Source organism: Coenobita brevimanus, chromosome 26, assembly GCF_032717465.1.
Source record: "Coenobita brevimanus isolate Jiangsu-jjx chromosome 26, ASM3271746v2, whole genome shotgun sequence".
Taxonomy (NCBI): Eukaryota; Metazoa; Arthropoda; class Malacostraca; order Decapoda; family Coenobitidae; genus Coenobita; species Coenobita brevimanus.
The window spans coordinates 32,430,785-32,453,097 of NC_136979.1; the positions used below are offsets into that span (position 1 = coordinate 32,430,785).

The 22,313-nt window shown below is 43.2% G+C and overlaps 1 protein-coding gene across 3 annotated transcripts in view; it reads right to left on the reverse strand.

Moving 5' to 3' along the window:
- Positions 1 to 22,313, reverse strand: part of fs(2)ltoPP43 (female sterile (2) ltoPP43) — a 236,291-nt gene that overhangs the window by 37,420 nt on the left and 176,558 nt on the right. For all 3 annotated transcript variants that reach the window (XM_080268044.1, XM_080268045.1, XM_080268046.1), the window contains exon 7: positions 16,292 to 16,341. In XM_080268044.1, the coding sequence (XP_080124170.1) occupies positions 16,292 to 16,341 (50 nt within the window). The remainder of the gene's footprint in view (positions 1 to 16,291; positions 16,342 to 22,313) is intronic.

A 22,313-nucleotide genomic window follows, 5' to 3' on the forward strand; every position in this document is an offset into this window, starting at 1 on the left:
TTTACTTAGCGTAGCACGGCAGGGCAGGCGAGAGGAGAGGGTAATGGAGGGGAGGTAGGGAGGGGAGTCAAGAACGGGGAGAAATGGCTAAATTGTCAACAATGGATGGGAGTACAGATGAGATTAGGAGTGCTGACTAGTGCTGGACATTGGCATTACTGATAGATGATACAAGCCACCACTTGAAAGCCCGGGCGAATTCAATATAACACAGAATCACAAAAGTGACGCCCAGCGGTATGATCCCTTGCTCCCAAGGGTCACGAAAGTGATGCCCCACGATTAAGGAGTTAAAGATTTGAATTTCATTAAATCAGGCTTTACTAATCTACCAGGAGACCCGCCGACATGTCGTAAAAATACCCCCACTAATACCAATACACCATTCCTGTATGAGACAGCCCTAGCATGTATTCAATATGGACGGTGGGTGTTAGCGCCGAAGTGGTGACATGTAGAGGTGTATGGTACAGTAAAAGTCCTATTATTCGGCAGCTGATTGTTCGGTAGATCCGACATTTCGGCAGGTTTGAGAAATAGTCCCATTTACGAAAATCATTGATTGTTCGGCAGATGTCCTGAATCATCTCGGCAGTCTAGGAAGTGTTATCTGTGGCTTGTAGGCCTAGTGTTTCATTACACTTCTGTATGTTCACTAATTTCTATATTTTTATTCAGATTCAGGTATAGTACTGTATTGATTACAATATTGCACAGTATCATACACAACGGTAACCACCCCCACCAAATTAGCGAGGGTTACGTTCCAAGCCCCCATGCTAATTCTTGAAATTCTTTCATTCTTGATGCCTTCCTGAAAATGACACCGGTAATTGAGTAGCCCATGAACCACTGACACTGTAATGCATTACCCATAAATAAATGTTGTTTGTTAAATCAGTTTCCCCGTTGTTTTTAGCTGTACGGCTGTGACAGCTCTAGTATTTTTATTCCTCAGCATAATGGTGGAAGGGACTGTCCTGTTTAACTGAACCTAACCTAACCGAGTTTAACTGTGCCTTATAATTTAACCAAACCTAACCTAACCTAAAGTCAGAAAAATACTAAAAAATAAACTGGAGGAATATGAACTGCTAAGGTCTCTCTGATGAAAGTTAAACGTATATTTAGTGCTCATTCTTTTGTTTGTTTTTGTGCTTAATGTGAAAGAGAGAGCACTGATGCAAACAGTAATATATCCCATTAATCCTTTAATAACCTCCTGCACTGAACAACCTTTTACAGTACCGATGTCAGTGATGTTAAGTTAGTGTGAGCTATAAAGAAAACTGAACAATTATGGGGAGGGAACGAAGGTCAGTGGTATGTTTACATGACTACGCTACGATTCCAAGCAGTTAGGCGGTCGGTTAATCTCAGATGTTTTCGCCCATTTGGTAAATACACCGTAACTTTATCAATCTTTCCGTGACTCATAGCGAATCATAGCATGGGTTTAGGAAGCTAAATAACACATTGCTAGGTGAGCCAGACGATTATCTTCCCATCTTTAAGAAAAATAAATTGATTTCAGAAGAATGGAAGAACTTTACGTACTCAGGAAGGGATTTAATTTCTTCCATTTTCTTATAAGATGTGAAGATAATCGTCTGGCGCACGTAGAAATGTGTTATTTAGCTCCCTAAACCCATGCTATGATTCGCTATGATTGACTGGAGAATTGATAAAGTTACGGTGCATTTACCAAATTGGCGAAAACATCTGAGATTAACCGACCCCCTGACTGCTTGGAATCGTAGCATAGAGTCGTGTAAACATACCAGTGACCTTCGTTCCATTCCCATAATTGTTCACAGTTTTTCCATAGCTCACTAACTCGACATCGGTACTTTAAAGGGTTGTTCAATGTCGGAGGTTATTAAGGGGTTCATGGAATACATTACTGTTTCCATCAGTACTCTCCTTTCACATGTAAAAAAAAAAAAACGAACAAAAGAGTGAGTGCTAAATGTAATTTATGACTTTCATCAGAAAGACCTTACCAGTTCAGATCCCTTTATTTTATGCAATTTTCCGACTATTTTATTTTGTGTTTGGAAAAAGTACTGTATGCAGTACTCACTCCAAACATATTTGTAATAATATAAGTAGTGATGAGTTCACCAATACAAGTGATGTACTGAGCTGGCAGGTAATATTCCGTATCATTTCGGCCATCCAGGAAGTGTTATCTGACTTGTAGGCCTACTGTGTCATTACCCTCGTATATGTTCACTAATATATATATATATATATTTCAGATTCAGGTATAGTACTGTATTGATTGCAGTATTGTACAGTATACAGTACTCTCTCCAAACACAGTTGTAATACCGTGCCATAAGTGGTGATAAGTGTTCACCAATATATTTAAGGTACTGAGTGGGTAGGTTTTTGATTATTCGGCAAATCTAATTTCTCGGCATCATCCTGGTCCCATAGATGCCGAATAATGGGACTTGTACTGTATGTAGGAGGACTGCTGGGCCTGGATAGCAGGCTGTGAAGCCTATGCTCAGAGTCGGACACACACACACACACACACACACACACACACACACACACACACACACACACACACACACAAAAGGATGAGATGGAGGGATGGAGTGGAGAGGTATATGAGGGGAGTGTGAGCTGGGACCAGGGCAGTGAAATGGCGGGGGACAGGGCGACATGGAGGCAATTTGTTTGTGGCCACCCCTTACAGGATTAAGGTGTCTGGCAATAGACAGATATTATTTTGAGTACATGGTGCGTAGTAATACAGAACATCCTTTGGTAATGAGCCACATCTGCCACCATGGACATGAAGAAGACAGGTTGGTAACCTCGCATCAGCGGCTCAGGGCCCTGCCACAGCCCTCAGACGGCAGGCACCATCCTCCCTCACTATCCACACACAGTCTTCTGCCTACGTGAGTTAGTTTCACGCTTTTTATAATTTTTTCTTCTTCATACGTATAGTTGTTTAATTTCATTTGTATTTTTATTGACAATACTACAGCATAACAAGTTTCCAGGATGGTTACTACAAGTAGAATATGGTTGTTTCTTTTACAGAGGTTTGGCTCAAACACTTTACTGACTGCACAAAAACTCGCTACCAGCTGTCTGGGCAAGTCCAGCACAATTCTCCACTACCATCACAACTATGGCTACTCAACATCAGAGGAGTATTGTGTGGAAATTCTTCGAAGTGTTTAAAGATGATGGAGCAAAAGTTGTGTGCACACTATGTGAGGGTTCTTTGTCAAGGGGAAGCAACGAGGGAAAAACATTCAACAAAACTAATTTGAGAAAACACAAAGTAAGCATAAACAAGAACTCGAAAAAGAAGAATTGCTGGTGACTGAGGAAAATAAGCATTTGGAAGGCAAATGGAAGTTAGATGACTGTCAGCCTGACAGAAGTCACACAACATCAGGCTCTTGCCACAGCAGTGATATTCAAATTACCCTGGAGTAAATGCTTGAATTGAAAAAAAAAACTGGAACATAAATAGTGCTCAGTCACAAACTATACACTACGCCATTGGTGAAATGATTGCTGTAGGCTGTCAGCCATACTCCATAGTCGGGGCTGCTGGAGTTTCAAGACTGATGAAAAAACTGAAACCAAACTATCAGTTGCCAAGCAGGAAGTACTTTTCTGAAAACATTGTACCATCCATTTATGCATCAGTGTATGAGAAAGTGATGGCTGCTGTTAATGAAGCAGAGAATATCAGTTTCACCACTGATATCTGGACAAGCAACAGAAATACTTCTTTCATTAGTTTAACTGCTCACTGCATGAATTTAAATTTCGAGCAAAAGACTGTTGTACTATGAGTAATACCATTCCCTGGTTCACACACAGCTGCCCATATAACTAAAGTTCTTCAAGATGCTTTGCAAGATTTCAAAATACCAATTTATAAAATACATCTTTTCATAAGAGACAATGGTGCCAACGTCGTAAAGGGTGTTGAAGACACAGGACATCAGTGTCTCACGCTTTTTGCCCACCTTACAGCTTGTGATACACGACTGCATATTTGAAAAAAGAGTGGTTAATGACATTATTACCCAATGCAAGCAAATTGTTGGCCACTTCAACCATTCCCCTTTAGCTTACAGCAAGCTAACACAATGGGGTGCTTCTGAAAAGCCTCGTATTCCGGTAGATGGCACCACCATTTCGACAAACATATTCCCGGCGCTGTTTAAAAAGCATATTTTCCTTTGTTAAATATCTACACTGTTGTGTGAAACTGTGAATCATAGTAATGTCATACAATGGGACACCAAGTTTCGCGACAACAGGTTTCACGAATTCAACTTTCCTGGCATAGACCAAATATTCCAGAACTTCCACTTTCGCGTGAAAAAATCGAGCTTAGCACACAAATTTCGGGTTTGGGGCAATATTTTGAACTTTGAATTTTCCGCACCACCCGCCCACAACCCACCGCCATCTTGAATGACGTCATGTCAACACTCAGTCTACCCACTCCCACCATTGTGTACAAATGCCGCTGGCTCCATTGTGTTGGATTCTCATGGTTCAGTGGCCTCTACTATACCTGGTGGTGGGAGGAAAGGGCCTGGTAGTGTGAGGGGAGGGCCAGGAGGTAGTGGTGATGATAAAAAGTGCCCAGGACCTTCAAAATCGGGAGGAAAGGTTAAGGCAAGAAGAGAGTACCATGTCGGAGTGAAGAAACAGCAATATGATAATGAAATGAAATGAAAAGCACCTAGCAAAAGAGGAAATTCAGCACAAAGTGGAAGTGTTGCATCAAGTGGCATCTGAGGAGGCAGAGAGAGAGAGGGAGGGTGGTAGTGAGGCAGCGAGGGGTGGTGGTGAGGTGGGTGGCAGTGAGACAGCGAGAGGTGGTGCCGAGGTGGCTGGCGGGATCCAATAACCCAGCCACGCGTCTCGGATACTTACCCCCAGCATCTATTAAACACCTCAACTTGGTCTCTGCGATATGTTTCTCCTCATATAATGTGTATTTATTGTTTGTATCTCACAATGCAATGTACAGTACAATATTAATTTGATGTACTACACTGCATGTGAAAATGAAAATCTGGTGTTACTTTAGGATAGCCAGGAACCAATTAGCATTTTTGCCATAAGGACAATGCCCCAACTTTCGCAATTTCAACTTTCGCGCATTATTTTCAGTCCCAATTAGGCGTGAAAGTTGGTGCCCCACTGTATACCGTATATATAATGTAGCATGAATTGTTTATATTTATCATAAACGGAACTTGAAATATCATTGATGGCATGTGATGGCGACCAGCCATTTCAGAGGTCCTATATTATTTAATTTCTGCTACATTTAGTGCAAGTTAGGTTCTTAATAGTAATCCCTTTAATATCCGGATGCCCCAATGTGCGGAAATTTTGGGCCCAGGCCTTCATAACTCAAAAATGGCCAAAAAACATGAAAAAGCCAAAAACTATCAAACTTTTTTTTTTCACCCGTAATTTGAACTTGGTGCACACCGCCAACCAGCTGTGTTTTGCCGTGTAGTTCCTCCGATGTCTGGGAGGGCGACGCTGCCTCCTCCCCATTTCCCGCATACCCATCGTCGTGAGTGCAGGCTCCTCACCATGGCCGCCCACATGCTCGCTTTTGTGGTGGTGCCCTACCTCCTGCAGGTCCTGTTGTTCCTCTGCTGCCTCTTACTCATGTGTGCGATGATGGCCCTGCCACCCAAGAAGAGGAAACGAGTGGTTTTGACTCTAGAGAAGAGGGAGATATTAGAGAAGGTGGATGCATGATGTTCAACATTGGGCATCCTCCGTGAATTCAATCTGGCCAACTCTACCCTGTTTGATACAAAAAAAAAAAAAATCCAAGGACAAGCTCACCCAGTGCACGGCCGACTTCTCATCAAAGACCAAACGCAATGTGGAGAGGAAGGTTACGTACACTCCCAGGTTTGCAGAAATTGACCGCTCCATGCTGATTTGGTACCGACAACAACGTGCTGCTGGTGTGCTGGTGCATGGTACGGAGTTAAAGGCTTCCGCCGAGAAGTTCGCAGAGTTACACAACACCCCAGACTTCAGGGCATCCAAGGGTTGGCTCTTCACTTTCAAGTTACGCCATGGCCTTACCAACCGTTTGGCCCATGGTGAAGCTCTGGACACCAACGAGGAGGGAGTAGAGGTGTTTCAGCAGAAGGTGAAGGGCTTGATCGACAGGAAGAGCCTCACTCTTGGTCAAGTCTACAATGCTGACGAAACTGGTCTGTTCTATCGCTCGCTGCCAATTAACACTCTAGCAGAGGAAACAGAGAAGGGTGTACCTGGCCGCAAGCTCTCAAAGCAACGGATATCTACTTTGTGTTGCGCCAATACTAACAGCATGCACTGGCTCAAGCCCATTATCATTGGCCATGCAAAGCAGCCTCTGTGTCGTCGTGGGGTGATGGATGTCCTTCCTGTCATTGGGTACCATTCAGTGAAGGCTTGATTCACAGCCAAGATCTTCAGAGACTGGTTTCACCAGCACTTCGTCAAGGAGGTCATCCATTATCAGACAAACACACTGGGAATCCCGTGCGACCAGATAAAGGCCCTTATTCTTCTTGACAATGCACCTGCGCTTTCCACCTCAGATGATTCCAGTGCTGTTCCTCCTTCACTTCCCCCCTCTGACTTCCTCATGGCTGACATACTATATCACCATCTGTTCTGCCTGCCTGCTGCATGCAGGCAAATGGATTACTCTACCTCCACCACTCCCTGCTGATTCCTGTATGCAGGGAAATGGATTACTCTACCCCCGTCCCTCCTTCCTGCCTGCTTTATGCAGGCAAATGGATTACTCTACCACAATCACTCAATCCTGCCAGCTGTATGCAAGCAAATGGATTACTCTCCCACCACCAGTCCCTTCTGCCTGCAGTATGCAGGCAAATGGATATGAAATTTCTTCAGCTGATGTATTTTCTGCCATCACAGGCCTTAATATTAACAAGGCATATGGGCCTGATAGAGTCCCTCCTGTTGTTCTCAAAAACTGTGCTTCTGTGCTTACACCCTGCCTAGGCAAACTCTTTCGTCTTTGTCTACCAACTTGTATCTTTCCTTCTTGCTGGAAGTTTGCTCTCATTCAGCCAGTCCCAAAGAAGGGTGACCATTCCCAACCCTCTAACTATCGTCCAATTGCTTTAACATCTTGTAACTCAAAAGTTTTCGAGTCAGTTCTTAATAGAAAAATTTTAAAGCATCTTTCCCAGCACAACCTTCTTTCTGATCGTCAGTATGGGTTCCGTCAGGGACGCTCCACTAGCGATCTTCTCACCTGCCTTTCAGACTCCTGGTCATCCTCCTTTCAGGACTTTGGCGAAAGCTTTGCCATTGCACTTGACCTCTCAAAGGCTTTTGATCAAGTCTGGCATAAATCCTTAATTTCCAAACTGCCCTCTAACAGTTTCTATCCTTCTATCTGCGCCTTCATCTATAGCTTCCTTTCTGGTCGTTCTATAGCCGCTGTTGTAGACAGCCATCGTTCTTCTCCTAGATCTGTCAACAGTGGTGTTCCTCAGAACTCTCTCCTATCACCAACTCTCTTCCTTTTATTCATTAATGACCTTCTAAGCTGTACATCTAACCCTATCCACTCGTACACTGATGACTCCACCCTTCACCTTTCCATTTGGTTCCCGCAACATCCATCTCAGCAGTTACTTCAACAAACATGGGATGAGGCTATGGCAGACCTAATGTCTGACTTGGCTCGTATCTCTGACTGGGGTAAAAATAATCATGTTGTTTTAAATTCATCAAAGACTCAGTTCTTACACCCATCAACCTGATAAAATCTTCCACAGGTGTACCCACTAATGTTTAATAATACTCAGCTTAATCCTGCATTATCCTTGAACATACTTGGGGTTGCATTCACTTGGGACTTATCTTGGAAAGATCATATTACATCCCTTGTAAAATTTGCTTCCAAGAGATTAGGTGTGCTAAACCGACACCGTTCCTTTTTTACCCGTGCACAACTGTTGACTCTATACACGGGTTTTATCCGCCACTGTGTGGAGTACAACTAGCATGTGTGGGGAGGTTTTCCACATACAGCTCTTCTCAATAGGGTGGAGTCAAAGGAGTTTCATCTCATTGACTCTCCTCTTCCTACTGGCTCCCTTCAACCTCTGTCTCTTCGCCGCACTGTTGCATTTTTATCTCTTTTCTATCACTACTTCAATGGTCACTGCTCCTCTGAAATGTCTGCATGCATTCCTCCACCTCTACGACAGGCGCGTAGCACCCATCAGGCAGCAAACTCTCATCCCTTTTCTGTCCAACTCTCTCATGCAGGAGTTAACTGTTACTCCCAGTCCTTCATTTATGCAACAGGTCGACTCTGGAATGTCTCCCTCTGTCTGTATTTCCTGCTTCCTATGATATCCAGTGTGTCCAGGCATCTCGAAATGATCGGATCTTGAAATCGGCTCTCTCTTGTATTTTGTTCTTCTCTTGAATGGAACAGTTTTTGTAGGCTCGTGGCCTTTGGTTCCTTCTTCCTAGCATTAAAAAAAAAAAAAAAAAAAAAAAAATCTGTCAGAAAAGGAGTTGGTGGCTGAGAATGGCCACAGTAGGTGCTTGTTTTTGCCACATAATATGACTGCTCTCATCCAACCAATGGACCAAGGAGTGATTGTGGCAACGAAGAGGCTGTACCATCAGAAGTTCCTGGACAAGGCAATGGTTGTTCTCAAGGATGAGGATGAGCGCAGGGAGGGACGGGACACACCAGGCCAGCAGACCTTGGAAAACCTTTGCCGGTACAACATCAAGTTTGCCATCTACAAATGGGCCAGCGCATGGAGTGGAGTCTCTGTCAATACTCTGGAAAGTGGTTGCTCTCGTCTGCTTCTCGAAGCCGATGTGGTCACGACTTTCTAGGTTTTGACGTGGATGATTTCCATGCACGTCTTCGTGTGGCTGGTGACGACATTGATGTGGATGAACTGCGTGAATGGTTAATGACAAGGGTGATCCTGGGTATCAGATCATGTCTGATATCAAGATCGCATCTTCAGTTGCCAGTAAAAGTACCCAGCTTGAAAATTCCAATGAGGACAGCGATGATAATGAGGACTCCTCTCAGAGCGTAACTATTCCAGCCATCCCCAAGCTAAGCGCATTCCGGGAGCACATCAAGTTCGTTCTTGACTACCTACAACACCCGGACTGCAACAGGCAGATCGGGCCCCTGGGACTCGTGGAGGAAGTGCGCGCTTTTAGGCAGAGCATCATCAATTGCTAGAATCACTATTCCTTACGTCAATCAACCATTGACAGTTTCTTCAGGCCTGTGACCCCTGCCATGCCCAGCCCTGGCTCCACACCACTGCCTCCCCAAGACAGGCCTTCCACCTCCGAGCCACAGCCCAGCACATCGACCATGGTGGAGTCGCCACTGGACGTGAGTTTGCGGCTATCTTCAGAGTCGTCTGCAGTGGGTAGTCCATCACCACGTCCCAGCGATGCGCCCCTCGGCAACCTGTAACACCTACTCTTGGACTCTGACAGTGAATAAACAACAAAAACTCGCCACTAGACCACATCGGAATTTACAGTGTTGTGCAGTGTAAAGAAAATAATGTACGGTGTTAAGAAATTAGAATTCAGAGTGCAAAAGCTTAAGTGCAGAGTGCTACTGTGCAGTGGAGAGTTTCAAGTCCAAGAGCAAGTAAGAAAAGAATGTGCAGTGTTAAGAAACTAGAATTCAGAGAGCAAAAGCTTAAGTGCAGAGTGCATTAGTGGTGAGTTTCAAGTGCAGCGCAACTAAGAAAAGAATGCGCAGTGCTAAGATATTAGAATTCAGAGTGCAAAGGATTAAGTGTGGTGTAATACTGGATTACTGTAGGTGCTTCAGGTGCACCTTATTACTGTCAGAGTCTGAGAGGAGGCAGGTTATTCGTTGCCAGGGCCATGGACGTGTTGTAAGTACCCTGGATACTGCTAAATACTTTCCATACTAACCTCTAAATCCTCATTCTCTGGTTTCTTTTCATTCATGTTTTCTGTCCCATATTTGTGTGAACAGGGTCTTAAATAGGTACTATGCATGTCCAGTTGGGAGTTATGTAGGTGGTTCTCTGAGTTAGGCTGGGTTAGGGTCCTGAAGTACCAGTCCAGGAGGCATTTTCCCAGAATCAAGACAAACCCACTTTCTGTACATGCCTTTGGCTGTATTACATTGGATATTGGAGGGATTACTGTAGTTTGTTCAGACTGTAAATTATGCCTAGTAGGTATCTTGACTCATTCAGTCTCTATCTATCTATCTATTGCCAAACGCCTCAATCCCGTTTGGGGTGGCCACAAACAAATCACCTCCACATCGCCCTGTCCCTCGCCATTTCACTGCCCTGCTCCCAACTCACACCCCCCTCTCTCATATACCTCTCCACCCCATCCCTCCATCTGATCCTCGGCCTCCCCCTCCCTCTTTCCTCCTCCACCTCACTCACATACACTCTCTTCGTCAGTCTTTCACCATGAACTCCATCCTCTCCACATGGCCAAACCACCTCAGTGTGTTCGTCATAACGCTTCCTATCACATCCACATCCACACCACAACGCTCCTTTATATCCTCATTCGTCAGCCTGTCTCTCCATGTGACTCCTCAGGCTCCTCTTAAATAACTCATTTCCACTGCTCTCACTCTTGACTTGTGTCCTTCCAACAACGTCCGAAGCTTCACTTCCGTACGTTAGAGTTGGTATCACAATACTGTCATGTAGTAACTTTTTCACTTCCCTGTTTCTTATCATTGCTATCAAAGAACCAGCAACCTTTCATCTCTGCTGTACCCTTTCAAGCACTTCACCCTCCAAACCTCCATCCTTACTCACCACACTACCCAAGTACTTAAACGTACTCACATTTTCCAATTCCTCACAATCCAACCTTGCTGTACATTCATTGACTTCACCCCTCTCAAAGACCATCACATTACTCTTCCCTACATTCACCTTTAGATTCCGTTTCTTACACACTCTCCCAAACTCATCCACCAAGCCTTGCAGCTCCCCTTCGTCTTCACTCAACAACACAGTATCATCTGCAAACAACAGTACAGGGAGTTTCCAAACACTATCCTCTCTCACCAGGGCCACTCCAACATCCACTACCCTACCTTGTACCTCTTTTATTACCCCATCCATGTACAGATTGAACAACCATGGAGACATGACACATCCCTGTTTCAACCCAACTTTCAAAGAGAAAAATTCACTTAGTTCACCATCCACACACACTGCAGCCTTCCCACCATCGTACATACTCTTCACAGCATTCAACAACTTCCCATCTACTCCATATATTCTTAACACTTTCCACAATCCTTGTCTATCCACCCTGTCATATGCTTTCTCCAAATCCATGAAAGCCACATACAACTTCTTTCCCTTCTCTAGAAACTTTTCCACTAAAGATCTAAGAATGAATATCTGATCTACACAACCTCTTCCCTTCCTAAAGCCTCCCTGTTCTTCTCCAACTAATTTCTCTGTTCTTTCTCTAACTCAGTCAATAAGTATCCTACCATACACTTTTCCTATTATACTAAGAAGACAAATGCCCCTATGATTACCACACACTTCTTTTTCCCCTTTTCCTTTGTACAAGGGAATAATTATACCTGACTTCCAATCCTCCGGGACTCTACCTTCCTCCCAGGCCAATCTGCACATCTTCCACATCCATTCTACTACTATCTCTCCCCCATGCTTCTGCATTTCACCACACACTCCATCAATTCCTGGGGCTTTCCCCGATCTAACTTTCTTCATTGCTTCCACAACTTCTATCCCACTGATTTCTTCCTGTCTTCTCACCTCCCTCCTTCTCCCAGCCATTCCCCAGCCACTTATACTCGCATTACTTCCATCCTCTATGTTCAACAATTCCTTAAAGTGTTCTCTCCATCTGCTCACTTTTTCTCCCTTCTCCACTAATAATCTACCATTTTTATCTTTCACTCCCCTGCTAACTTCACTTCCACCCTGTCTTACTCTTTTCACCTCTTTCCAAAACATTTTCTTACAGTCCCTCCACTTTTCACTCAAATTCCTTCCAAATTCCTCATCCACTCTCTTCTTACTCTCTCTTACTAATCTTTTCACCTCTCTCTTTCTTTCTACATATAACTCTTCCACCTCTCAACTTCTTCCACGCCCCTATTTCTCATCCATTCATTGTATGCTTTCTTCTTCTGTGCCACAGCCTGTTTCACCTCTTCAGTCCACCACGCTCTTCCTTGCACCCCCCTCCGTCTTCTCTTCCTTCCACACACCACATCACATGCTGCACATATTTCTTCTGTAAATATCCTACACACACCTTCCACGTCTCCCATCTGCTCCAATTCATATTTGCCTAATCGTTCCTCCACTTCTCTCTTATACTCTGCCTTTTTCTCATCCTCTTGTAACTTTTCCACTCTCCTTGCAACTACTCCTTCCTCCCGTCTTTCCCTTCTTCTATTCCTCCATCTTACTTGAATCCTAATTCTGGCCACCACCAAGTAGTGGTCAGAAAGTCCACTCCCCCAGCCTCTATAAGCTCTTGCATCCATTACACATCTTCGCATCCTTTCATCCACACACACATAATCAATCATTGCCTTCCTTTCATTCAGTTCACCACCCACCCTTCTCATCACTCGCCATGTATACCTGTGGATCATTTTATGCCTGAAAAGGGTATTGGCTATCACCAACCCCCTCCCAGCACAAATGTCCACTAACGCACTGCCATTCTCATCTATCGCAGCAGGCACACCCCACTCACCAACTATTCCATCCACCTTCACATTCCCTACTTTACCATTCATATCACTGATCAAAAACACTCTCTCATTTCTTCCAAACTTTTCCATGCACACTTCCACATTTGTCCAGAACTCTTCTCTCACTCTTCTAGCACGATCTTGCGTTGGCGCATACACACACACAATTGCCCACATTTGTATTCCAACTTTCAACTTTACCCACACAATCCTTGACCCAACTGATCCATACTGTCTTATGCTCTTCTTTCATCTTTTACTCAGAACTATACATACTCCTTCCTTTGCCCATACCAGGCATTTTTGCAATTTTATACCCACCCAATCCCAGACCAAAAACGGAAAAAAATTTTATTGCAAAAAAAAAATCCAAAAGGACATATAAATCAAGGAAAAGCAAGAAAACGTACTCCTTATAGGAGAAATAAGTGCAGGATGGTCGTCCATCATGTTTCTAGCCCAGTTTCCGAAGCCGTAAGCTACATTTTCCCACCCAGCCGGGTGGGACGAGAGAGAAGGGGGGGGGGAGGAGAATGGGGGAATCCCCATTCTCAATTTCCTTCTCCACTGGCTTATATTCCTCCCCTTAAGAGTCATCCAGGTCTTCCTCTTCTATAGAATCACTAAATGAAGGAACAGAGGGTCCATGTGACAGTTTCAACCACCTCCTCCAGCCCAGTGAGGTGGAAAAATGGCGTGACTTCCGCAACATTCTAACACTGTGACGGACAGTGGCACACTGATGTTACCCAGCCATGCAGAACCAAACTCAGTGCTACAAGTGCTTGTGCACAATGTTGCCAATATATTAAGCTACTCTTTAGCAAAACATCTGCTAGATTGAAGCAGTTAGAGACGAGCTATAACACTCAAATTTTGCTGTCGGAACCATCACGTCGCTGGGATTACTCGAGACGTTTTATACTGTCGGCACCATGCTGACGGCGGGATTGTATGGGGTAAGGGAAAGTATGGGGTTAGTGACAACAAAAACTAAAGATGTTAATGATGAGGAAGCAGTAAAATTCATATTTTCACGTTTAGTTCAACGTGTGAAAAGGGCTTTGTGACTGATTTTTTAAATGCACTGTCGGACTTGGAGGCTTGAAAATTTGGTTTTTACAGTACGTGAAGACTATGCGTTGACATGAGAAGTATGGTAAGATAATTATGTGAGTTCAGTTCTTTTTATTATAGTACTGTACCATACAAATTATACTGCCTGGCTGACTTTTTTGTTATTCAGGATTACTGCATTTGTGTGACTCAGAAAAGTTGTATGTAGCCATTCCATGCAGATGATTTCAGTACAGTACACCCTTGATTTAACAAAGTAATTGGTACCAGATCCTTGATGTTAAAGCAGACACTTCATTAAAGCCGAACACCATGCTGTTCTGTAATTTATTAATTTCCCTGGCATTGTTGATTTTACCAACCAAAGATTGTTAAATATAGAGCATCGTTTGCTGTAGTGTCATACACAATAACATACAGCAAGATCTAAATGACCCTTTTTCCAATAAATGCTCTATTTGTGGCATTAACATACAGCAAGATCTAAATGACCCTTTTTCCAATAAATGCTCTATTTGTGGCTCCTATCATGATGCTGGTCACCCAGATACAGCGGCATTCTGCAGGATGCAGATGTGTGTGTGTGTGTGTGTGTGTGTGTGTGTGTGTGTGTGTGTGTGTGTGTGTGTGTGTGTGTGTGTGTGTGTGTGTGTTGGAACACTATGCTGGTTAGTGTTTTCCGCATGTTCATTCTTTTATCAGCAAAATTTCTTCAGCCTGCTCAAGGTGGTAGTTAAAACCAAAATTTATTAAAAGAGGGTTCAGCATACTGAGAGCTTACTGTATTTTTTTCCTTTACTGTTGATGACTAATAGTACTTTCAAAAATAGTTTCACACTGCATTTTTTAATGACAATGCACCAAAAGTACTTGGTCAAAGATGCACAATGCTGGATGACGATTTTTCACCCGCTGATTAGGTTAGAAGTTTCTGCCTGGTTGGTACTGGGGACTTTCTAGGGTAGGTATAGTGGAAATCCATGGTGGTTAAAATTATGGGGTGTATTGAGAGGCAAAACTTCTTGGTCAGGTTAGGTCAGGATGCACAGATGTGTCCAGATGGCTAGATCGTATGTAAACACACTGCCACGGGTTTCTTAAGGAAGAGATATTTGTAATAACCTATCTTTATATACTGTATAAAGATAACTGTATGAGTACCAAATTGGATACCTTGTATAGTGTAGTAATGAATAAGCACATGCAAGATCTATATGTAATATTTTTTGTCAACTAAAGGATTATTTTGCTGTTGAAGCTGAGCATAAATGAAGTTACCAAATTCCATTTATCCCCTCGTCTCAGAGTTACTGTCCCATTATTGTCCCATCTACTGCCTTCTTTCTTATTATATCCAGTAAAACGCTTCCTTCGTTGGACTATAGAGAGAATAGTGTCTGTAAATATTACAAATGAATACAGAATGTTTGTGGTAGGTGGTGGCGATCATCATCCACTCATCTAATTTAGTGCTGCCTACTTCTTCCCTCACCTCAATCATCCATTTTCTGTCTGCCCTCCTCTCTTCCTATTTCTACCATCTTTCCTGTCACTTTTTATAACTCTTCTTTCCTTTTCTGGTGGCTTTACATTGAGTGACAAACCTAATAGTTGCCTGTAAGACAGGAAACCAATTACAACTCTGGATGTTAACCATATAACCAACCCACTCGTGTTCCTTATGTGTCAAGTGGGTTGGTGGAGGGTTAGTGCCCTTCCCCGTAATACAACTTACTCAAAGACATACGGCCATTCCTTAGTGGATTATGGTGTCTGGCTATAGATAGATATATAAAGAACGTAAGAACTAATTGTTAAGGACAGTTCGCGTTATGTCAATAGCATGTGTACATCATTTACATACATAAACCCGCACAGACACCACACTTACACACTGCCAGAACACAGTATACCTCACTCAACAAACTGCTTTTGTCCTTCTTTTGTTTTTCCCTCTCCTTTCTCATTCACCCAATTATTATTCTGAACCTTTCATAGTTTTCTGTAAGACTCTTCTTCACTGAGCTGGAAAACAGAGTCAAGGAAACAATACTCTTTAACAGACAATCAGAGAAATCAATGAACAAAATGTTCAATAAAAGGTATTTAAATGTTTTTTCCATCCATATCTAGTACTGACAGTAAAAATTAGTATTGATTCGGCTTTGAAAAAAATGCAAATGCTGGGCATACATCGGTCTGGCGAATCATATTGATTACAGCAATAGTCTCTTCGGTCAGATGGACAAGGGGTGAGCAATAGCAACTGCCTTGACAGCATTATAAAACAGAGCTGGAAAGCATCTTTCTCTTTTACACATGAGCATCAGACTGTGATATTATTATTATTTTTTTTTTTTTCAGGCCATATAATGATATTACAAGTATACTTACATTGTTTACTTCTGTATCGTATCATTTTATCCATGCACTCATCTTCATCTCTGTGAAGAAAATTTTTATATTAGTACAAAACTTAGGTACTACACAATTAATATCATAGATGCAACAACCATGACTAAAAGATTTCCAAGGATAAAAATCCATGTTCACCAAGACCAAACAATATGAATGGTTTCTAACATAAGGACTATAACACATGTGTGTCACTGTTACCAAGATAAATTCTTCCTAATAATTCATGAAAGGTACTATACACCAATACTCCAATTTCCAAAGCATCGATAACCGATGATTCGCTAGACCAAACAAAAGAAATTGAGGAACATTCCCATAATCTGAATAGCTATCAATTCACTAGTCCGGACACTCCACCCCTCCCTAGGTTTGAAATGAACGTGTCTGAATGGAATGTGGTGGTGCACATGGCTCTCCCTGTCCTCCCTCCATCCCCTCTCATCTCCTCCCATCCCTCCTCCATCACCCACCATGCTCAGCACTGGCAGGCATGTCTCCCTCTCCGTCTCCCCCACCCGTTTTCTAATTCACTGTCTGCCCACCCTTTCCCACCCTACCTTGTCTCCGGCGTGTGTTTTCTTACCTAATTGTTCTGACCTAATTGTACCTTTACAGGAATGAGTCAAGCTCGTACTGTCCCTTGCATTAAACCATTTTTATCATACATATACTTAAATTTACTAACAGTTTTGGCACACACTATTTCATATGGTAGTGCATTCCACTAATCAGCTGCCTTATTTGGGAAACTGAATTTCCTTATGTCATTGTCGCTTCTCTTTTTATGTAGTTTTTTGTGGTGTTCTCTTGATGATGCTTCCCCATAGGTTGTATATTCACTTATGTCTATTTTCTCATTCCCTGAGATGCATTTATACAGCATAATCATGTCTCCTCTTTTTCTTCTCTCCTGTAGTGTTGCTAGATTTAGTTTTTCTAGTCTTTCATCACAGCTTAGATCCCTTAAGCTTGGTACCCATCTTGCCCCTTTGTATTTTTCAGTCTTATCTATGTGTTTTTTGTTAAGGATTCCAGACTACTGATGATACTCCAGGGTTGGTGTGATGAATGATGTTATTATCTTTCTCAGCATGTCTTCATAATACATGTGAATGCTATTCTCATATTAACAAGCAATGTATACATGTTATGTACTTTCTCACTCATATGGTCAGCCGAAGATAGTCTGTTACTGATAATCACTCCTAAGTCCTCCTCCCTGTACGTGAAGGGTTGAACTTCCTAACTTTTCATCTCAATCTTGTGTGTGTGTGTGTGTGTGTGTGTGTGTGTGTGTGTGTGTGTGTGTGTGTGTATGTATTTACCTAGCTGTGAAGAGTATGTACGATGGTTCGAAGGCTGCAGTGCGTGTGGATGGTGAACTAAGTGAATTTTTCTCTTTGAAAGTTGAGTTGAAACAGGGATGTGTCTTGTCTCCATGGTTGTTCAATCTGTACGTGGATGGGGTAATAAAAGAGGTACAAGGTAGGGTAGTGGATGTTGGAGTGGCCCTGGTGAGAGAGGATAGTGTTTGGAAACTCCCTGTACTGTTGTTTGCAGATGATACTGTGTTGTTGAGTGAAGACAAAGGGGAGCTGCAAGGTTTGGTGGATGAGTTTGGGAAAGTGTGTAAGAAATGGAATCTAAAGGTGAATGTAAGGAAGAGTAAAGTGATGGTCTTTGAGAGAGGTGAAGTCAGTGAATGTACAGCAAGGTTGGATGGTGAGGAATTGGAAAATGTGAGTACATTTAAGTACTTGGGTAGTGTGATGAGTAAGGATGGAGGTTTGGAGGGTGAAGTGCTTGAAAGGGTACAGTAGGGAAGAGAGGTTGCTGGTTCTTTGAAAGCAGTGATAAGAAACAGGGAAGTGAGCATGGAAGTGAAAAAGTTACTACATGACAGTATTGTGATACAAACTCTAACGTACGGAAGTGAAGCTTGGACGTTGTTGGAAGGACACAAGTCAAGAGTGACAGCAGTGGAAATGAGTTATTTAAGAGGAGCCTGTGGAGTCACATGGAGAGACAGGTTGACGAATGAGGATATAAAGGAGCGTTGTAGTGTTGATGTGGATGTGATAGGAAGCGTTATGACGAACACACTGAGGTGGTTTGGCCATGTGGAGAGGATTGAGGGTGTAAGACTGATGAAGGGATTGTATGTGAGTGAGGTGGAGGGGGGAAGAGGGAGGGGGAGGCCGAGGATGAGATGGAGGGATGGGGTGGAGAGGTATATGAGAGAGGGGGGCGTGAGTTGGGAGCAGGGCAGTGAAATGGCGGGGGACAGGGCGACTTGGAGGCGATTTGTTTGTGGCCACCCCAAACGGGATTGAGGCGTCTGGCAATAGATAGATAGATAGACTTACCTAGTTGTGATATACAGGAAATGAGCTATGCTTGTGGGGTCCCATCTCTGTTTCTCAATATGTCAAATTTTGCTTTGAACTCATTTAAGTTTTAGACTGGACAGTCTCTTTGTCCAGGCTATTCCACAGGTCCATGCATCTATATTGAAAACTAGAATTCTTGATATCCTTCAAGCAACTTGGCTTTTTCAGTTTCATTCCATGTCCTCTTGTTACTCTCCCATTCCATACAAACAGATCTTTTCTGTCAATTTTATCTTCTCCCATCATGGCCCTGAACACTGCAATCATGTCGCCCCTCTCTCTCCTTTCTTCTAAGGAAGGCAGATCCAGCTTTTCCAGCCTCTCTGTATGACAGAACTGCCAGGCTAGGGACCATCTTGGTTGCTGTTCTTTGTATTCTCTCAATCTTGTTTATATCTTTCTTTTTGTGTGGGGACCACACTACTGCCGCATATTCCAGCCTAGGGTGGATCATGGCCACTATTAATTTTTTCATCATCTCATCCATGTAATGAAATGCTACTTTTATGTTAGTCATGAGATTATACATCTCTCTAACTGTATCGTTAATGTGTTTTTCAGGTGACAAACTATCTTGGACCACCACTCCCAAATCTTTCTCTTCTCTCGCTTTTGTGATTGGTTCATTACCAATCAAATCATTCAGTGATGGCCTCTTGGTACTTTTACCCATATCTAATATATTAAATTTTTTTTTGCACTGAATTTCATTTCCCACATCCGACCCCAGTCATGAATCCTACCCAGGTCCTCCTGCAGCATTTTACAGTTTTCCACAACTTCTACTTTCCTCAAGATCTTAGTATCATTAGCAAACATACTTGGATATCTATCTATCTATCTATCTATTGCCAGACGCCTCAATCCCGTTTGGGGTGGCCACAAACAAATCGCCTCCAAGTCGCCCTGTCCCCCGCCATTTCACTGCTCTGCTCCCAACTCACACCCCCCTCTCTCATATACCTCTCCACCCCATCCCTCCATCTCATCCTCGGCCTCCCCCTCCCTCTTCCCCCCTCCACCTCACTCACATACACTCTCTTCGTCAGTCTTTCACCCTTCATCCTCTCCACATGGCCAAACCACCTCAGTGTGTCCCTCATAACGCTTCCTATCACATGATATCACTTGGATATCATTTATGTAAATCAAGAACATTACTGGCACTAACACCGAGCCCTGTGGGACTCGACTTGTTACTTCCTTCCATCCAGACATCCTGTCCTTTATTACTGTCGTCATTTGTCTGTCTCTCAAGAAGTCTCTCATCCACTCCAGGAGGTTTCCCTTCAGTCCTCCTACGTGCTCCAGTTTCCACATTAGTCACTTGTGGGGTACCTCGTCAAAGGCTTTCTCCACATCCAAATACACACAATCTACCCAACCATCTCTCTCCTGTACCACATCAATTGCTCTTGGGTAAAAGCTTAACAACTTGGAAACACATGACCTTCTACTTCTGAATTCAAAATGACTTTCAGCCACAATGTTCATCTCCTCCAGATATTTTATCCATTTGTCTTTCAGGATTCTCTCGCACAATTTTGAGGCCATGCTGGTTAGGGACACTGGTCTATAATTCAGGGATTCTTCCTTGTTTCCTCCCTTATAAATTGGTACCACACTGGCCCTCTTCCATTCCCAAGGCACCTTCCCTTCTTCAAGACAGCACACAATTAAACCGTGAATCTTATCTGCCAGTTGTTCTCTGCATTCCTTCAGTACTCAATTAGAGATTCCATCCGGTCCTGGGGCTTTCCGTATATCTTGATTTACCAGTAATTTATGCATTTCCTGCACTTCCACGTTTACATATTTTATCACTACATTTCTAGTCACTCCCTCCCCCTCCACAAAATTACTTTCTTTAGTGAAAACCAAGATAAGAAACATTTGTTCATTATTTCAGCTTGCACTACCACATCTTTATAGACCTTTCCTCCTACTGTCAGTTTGGTGATTCCTTCCTTTTGTTTCAATTTGCTACTGACAAATCTATAAAACAATATGGGTTCTTTCTTCTATCTATCTATCTATCTATAGCCCGACGCCCTAATCCCGCAAAGGGTGGCCGCAGACAAAACGCCTCCAAGTCGCTCTGTCACCCACCATTTGACTACCCTCCCCTCAACTCACCCCCCCCCTCCCTCATATACCTCTCAACTCCATCCCTCCACCTCATCCTCGGTCTACCCCTCCCTCTCCCTCCTTCCACCTCACCTACATACACCCTCTTAGTCAGTCTTTCATTCTCCATTCTCTTCACATGTCCAAACCACCTCAGTGTATTTCTCCTAATCTTCTCAACCACATCCACATCCACCCAACAACGTTCCTTCACTTCTTCATTCGTCAACCTGTCCCTCCACGTCACTCTACATGCTCCTCTCAAGTAACTCATTTCCACTGCTCTCACTCTTGACTTGTTCCCCTCTTGCAAGGTCCACGCCTCGCTTCCATACGTCAGGGTAGGGATCACAATATTACCATGCAGTGACTTCTTAACTTCCATACTCACCCCCCTATTTCTCATCACTGCTTTCAGTGTGCCAACAACCTTCCTTCCCTGCAGTACCCTTTCACGCACTTCATCCCCCAAAGTTCCATCCTTACTTATCACACTACCCAAGTACTTGAATGCACTCACATTCTCCATATCCTCACCATCCAACCTCACTGCACACTCTGTGACTTCATTCCTCTCAAACACCATAACTTTACTTTTGTTTACATTAACTTTCAGATTCCTCCTCCTACACACTGTCCCAAATTCACCAAACCTTGCAACTCCCATTCATCTTCACTCAACAATACTGTATCATCAGCAAACAGCAACACCGGAATCTTCCAAATCTCACCCTCATTCATTAGAGCCACCCCCACATCCACTGCCCTACCCTGCACCTCCTTTACAACCCCATCCATGTATATATTAAACAGCCATGGAGACATCACACAACCCTGTTTCAGTCCCACATTGAGATCAAAGAACTCACTCCTCACCGTCCACTCGCACCGTAGCCCTAGCTCCCTCGTACATACTCTTCACAGCACTCAACAATTTCCCCTCCACTCCATATATTCTTAATACCTTCCCCATACCTTGCCTATCTATTCTATCATAAGCTTTCTCCAAGTCCATGAAGGCAGCATACACTTTCTTTCCCTTCTCTAGATACTTCTCCACTAAACATCTTAGAACAAATATCTGATCTACACACCCTTTTCCCTTCCTAAATCCCCCTTGTTCTTCTACAACTAGCTCCTCTGTCATATGCCTAACCCTATCAATGAGTATTCTACCATATATTTTACCAGTCACACTAAGAAGGCAAATATCCCTATGGTTACCACATACTACTCTCTCCCCTTTTCCTTTGTATAAAGGAACAATTATACCTGATTTCCAGTCCTCTGGAACCCTTCCCTCTTCCCAAGCCAATCTACACAACTTCCATATCCATTCCACAACAATCTCACCTCCATACCTCAGCATTTCACCACACACTCCATCAATTCCTGGGGCCTTTCCCAACTGAATCTTCTTCATCGCTTCCACTACTTCCACTCTACTGATCTCTTCCTCCCTCCTCTCATCTCTTCTTCTC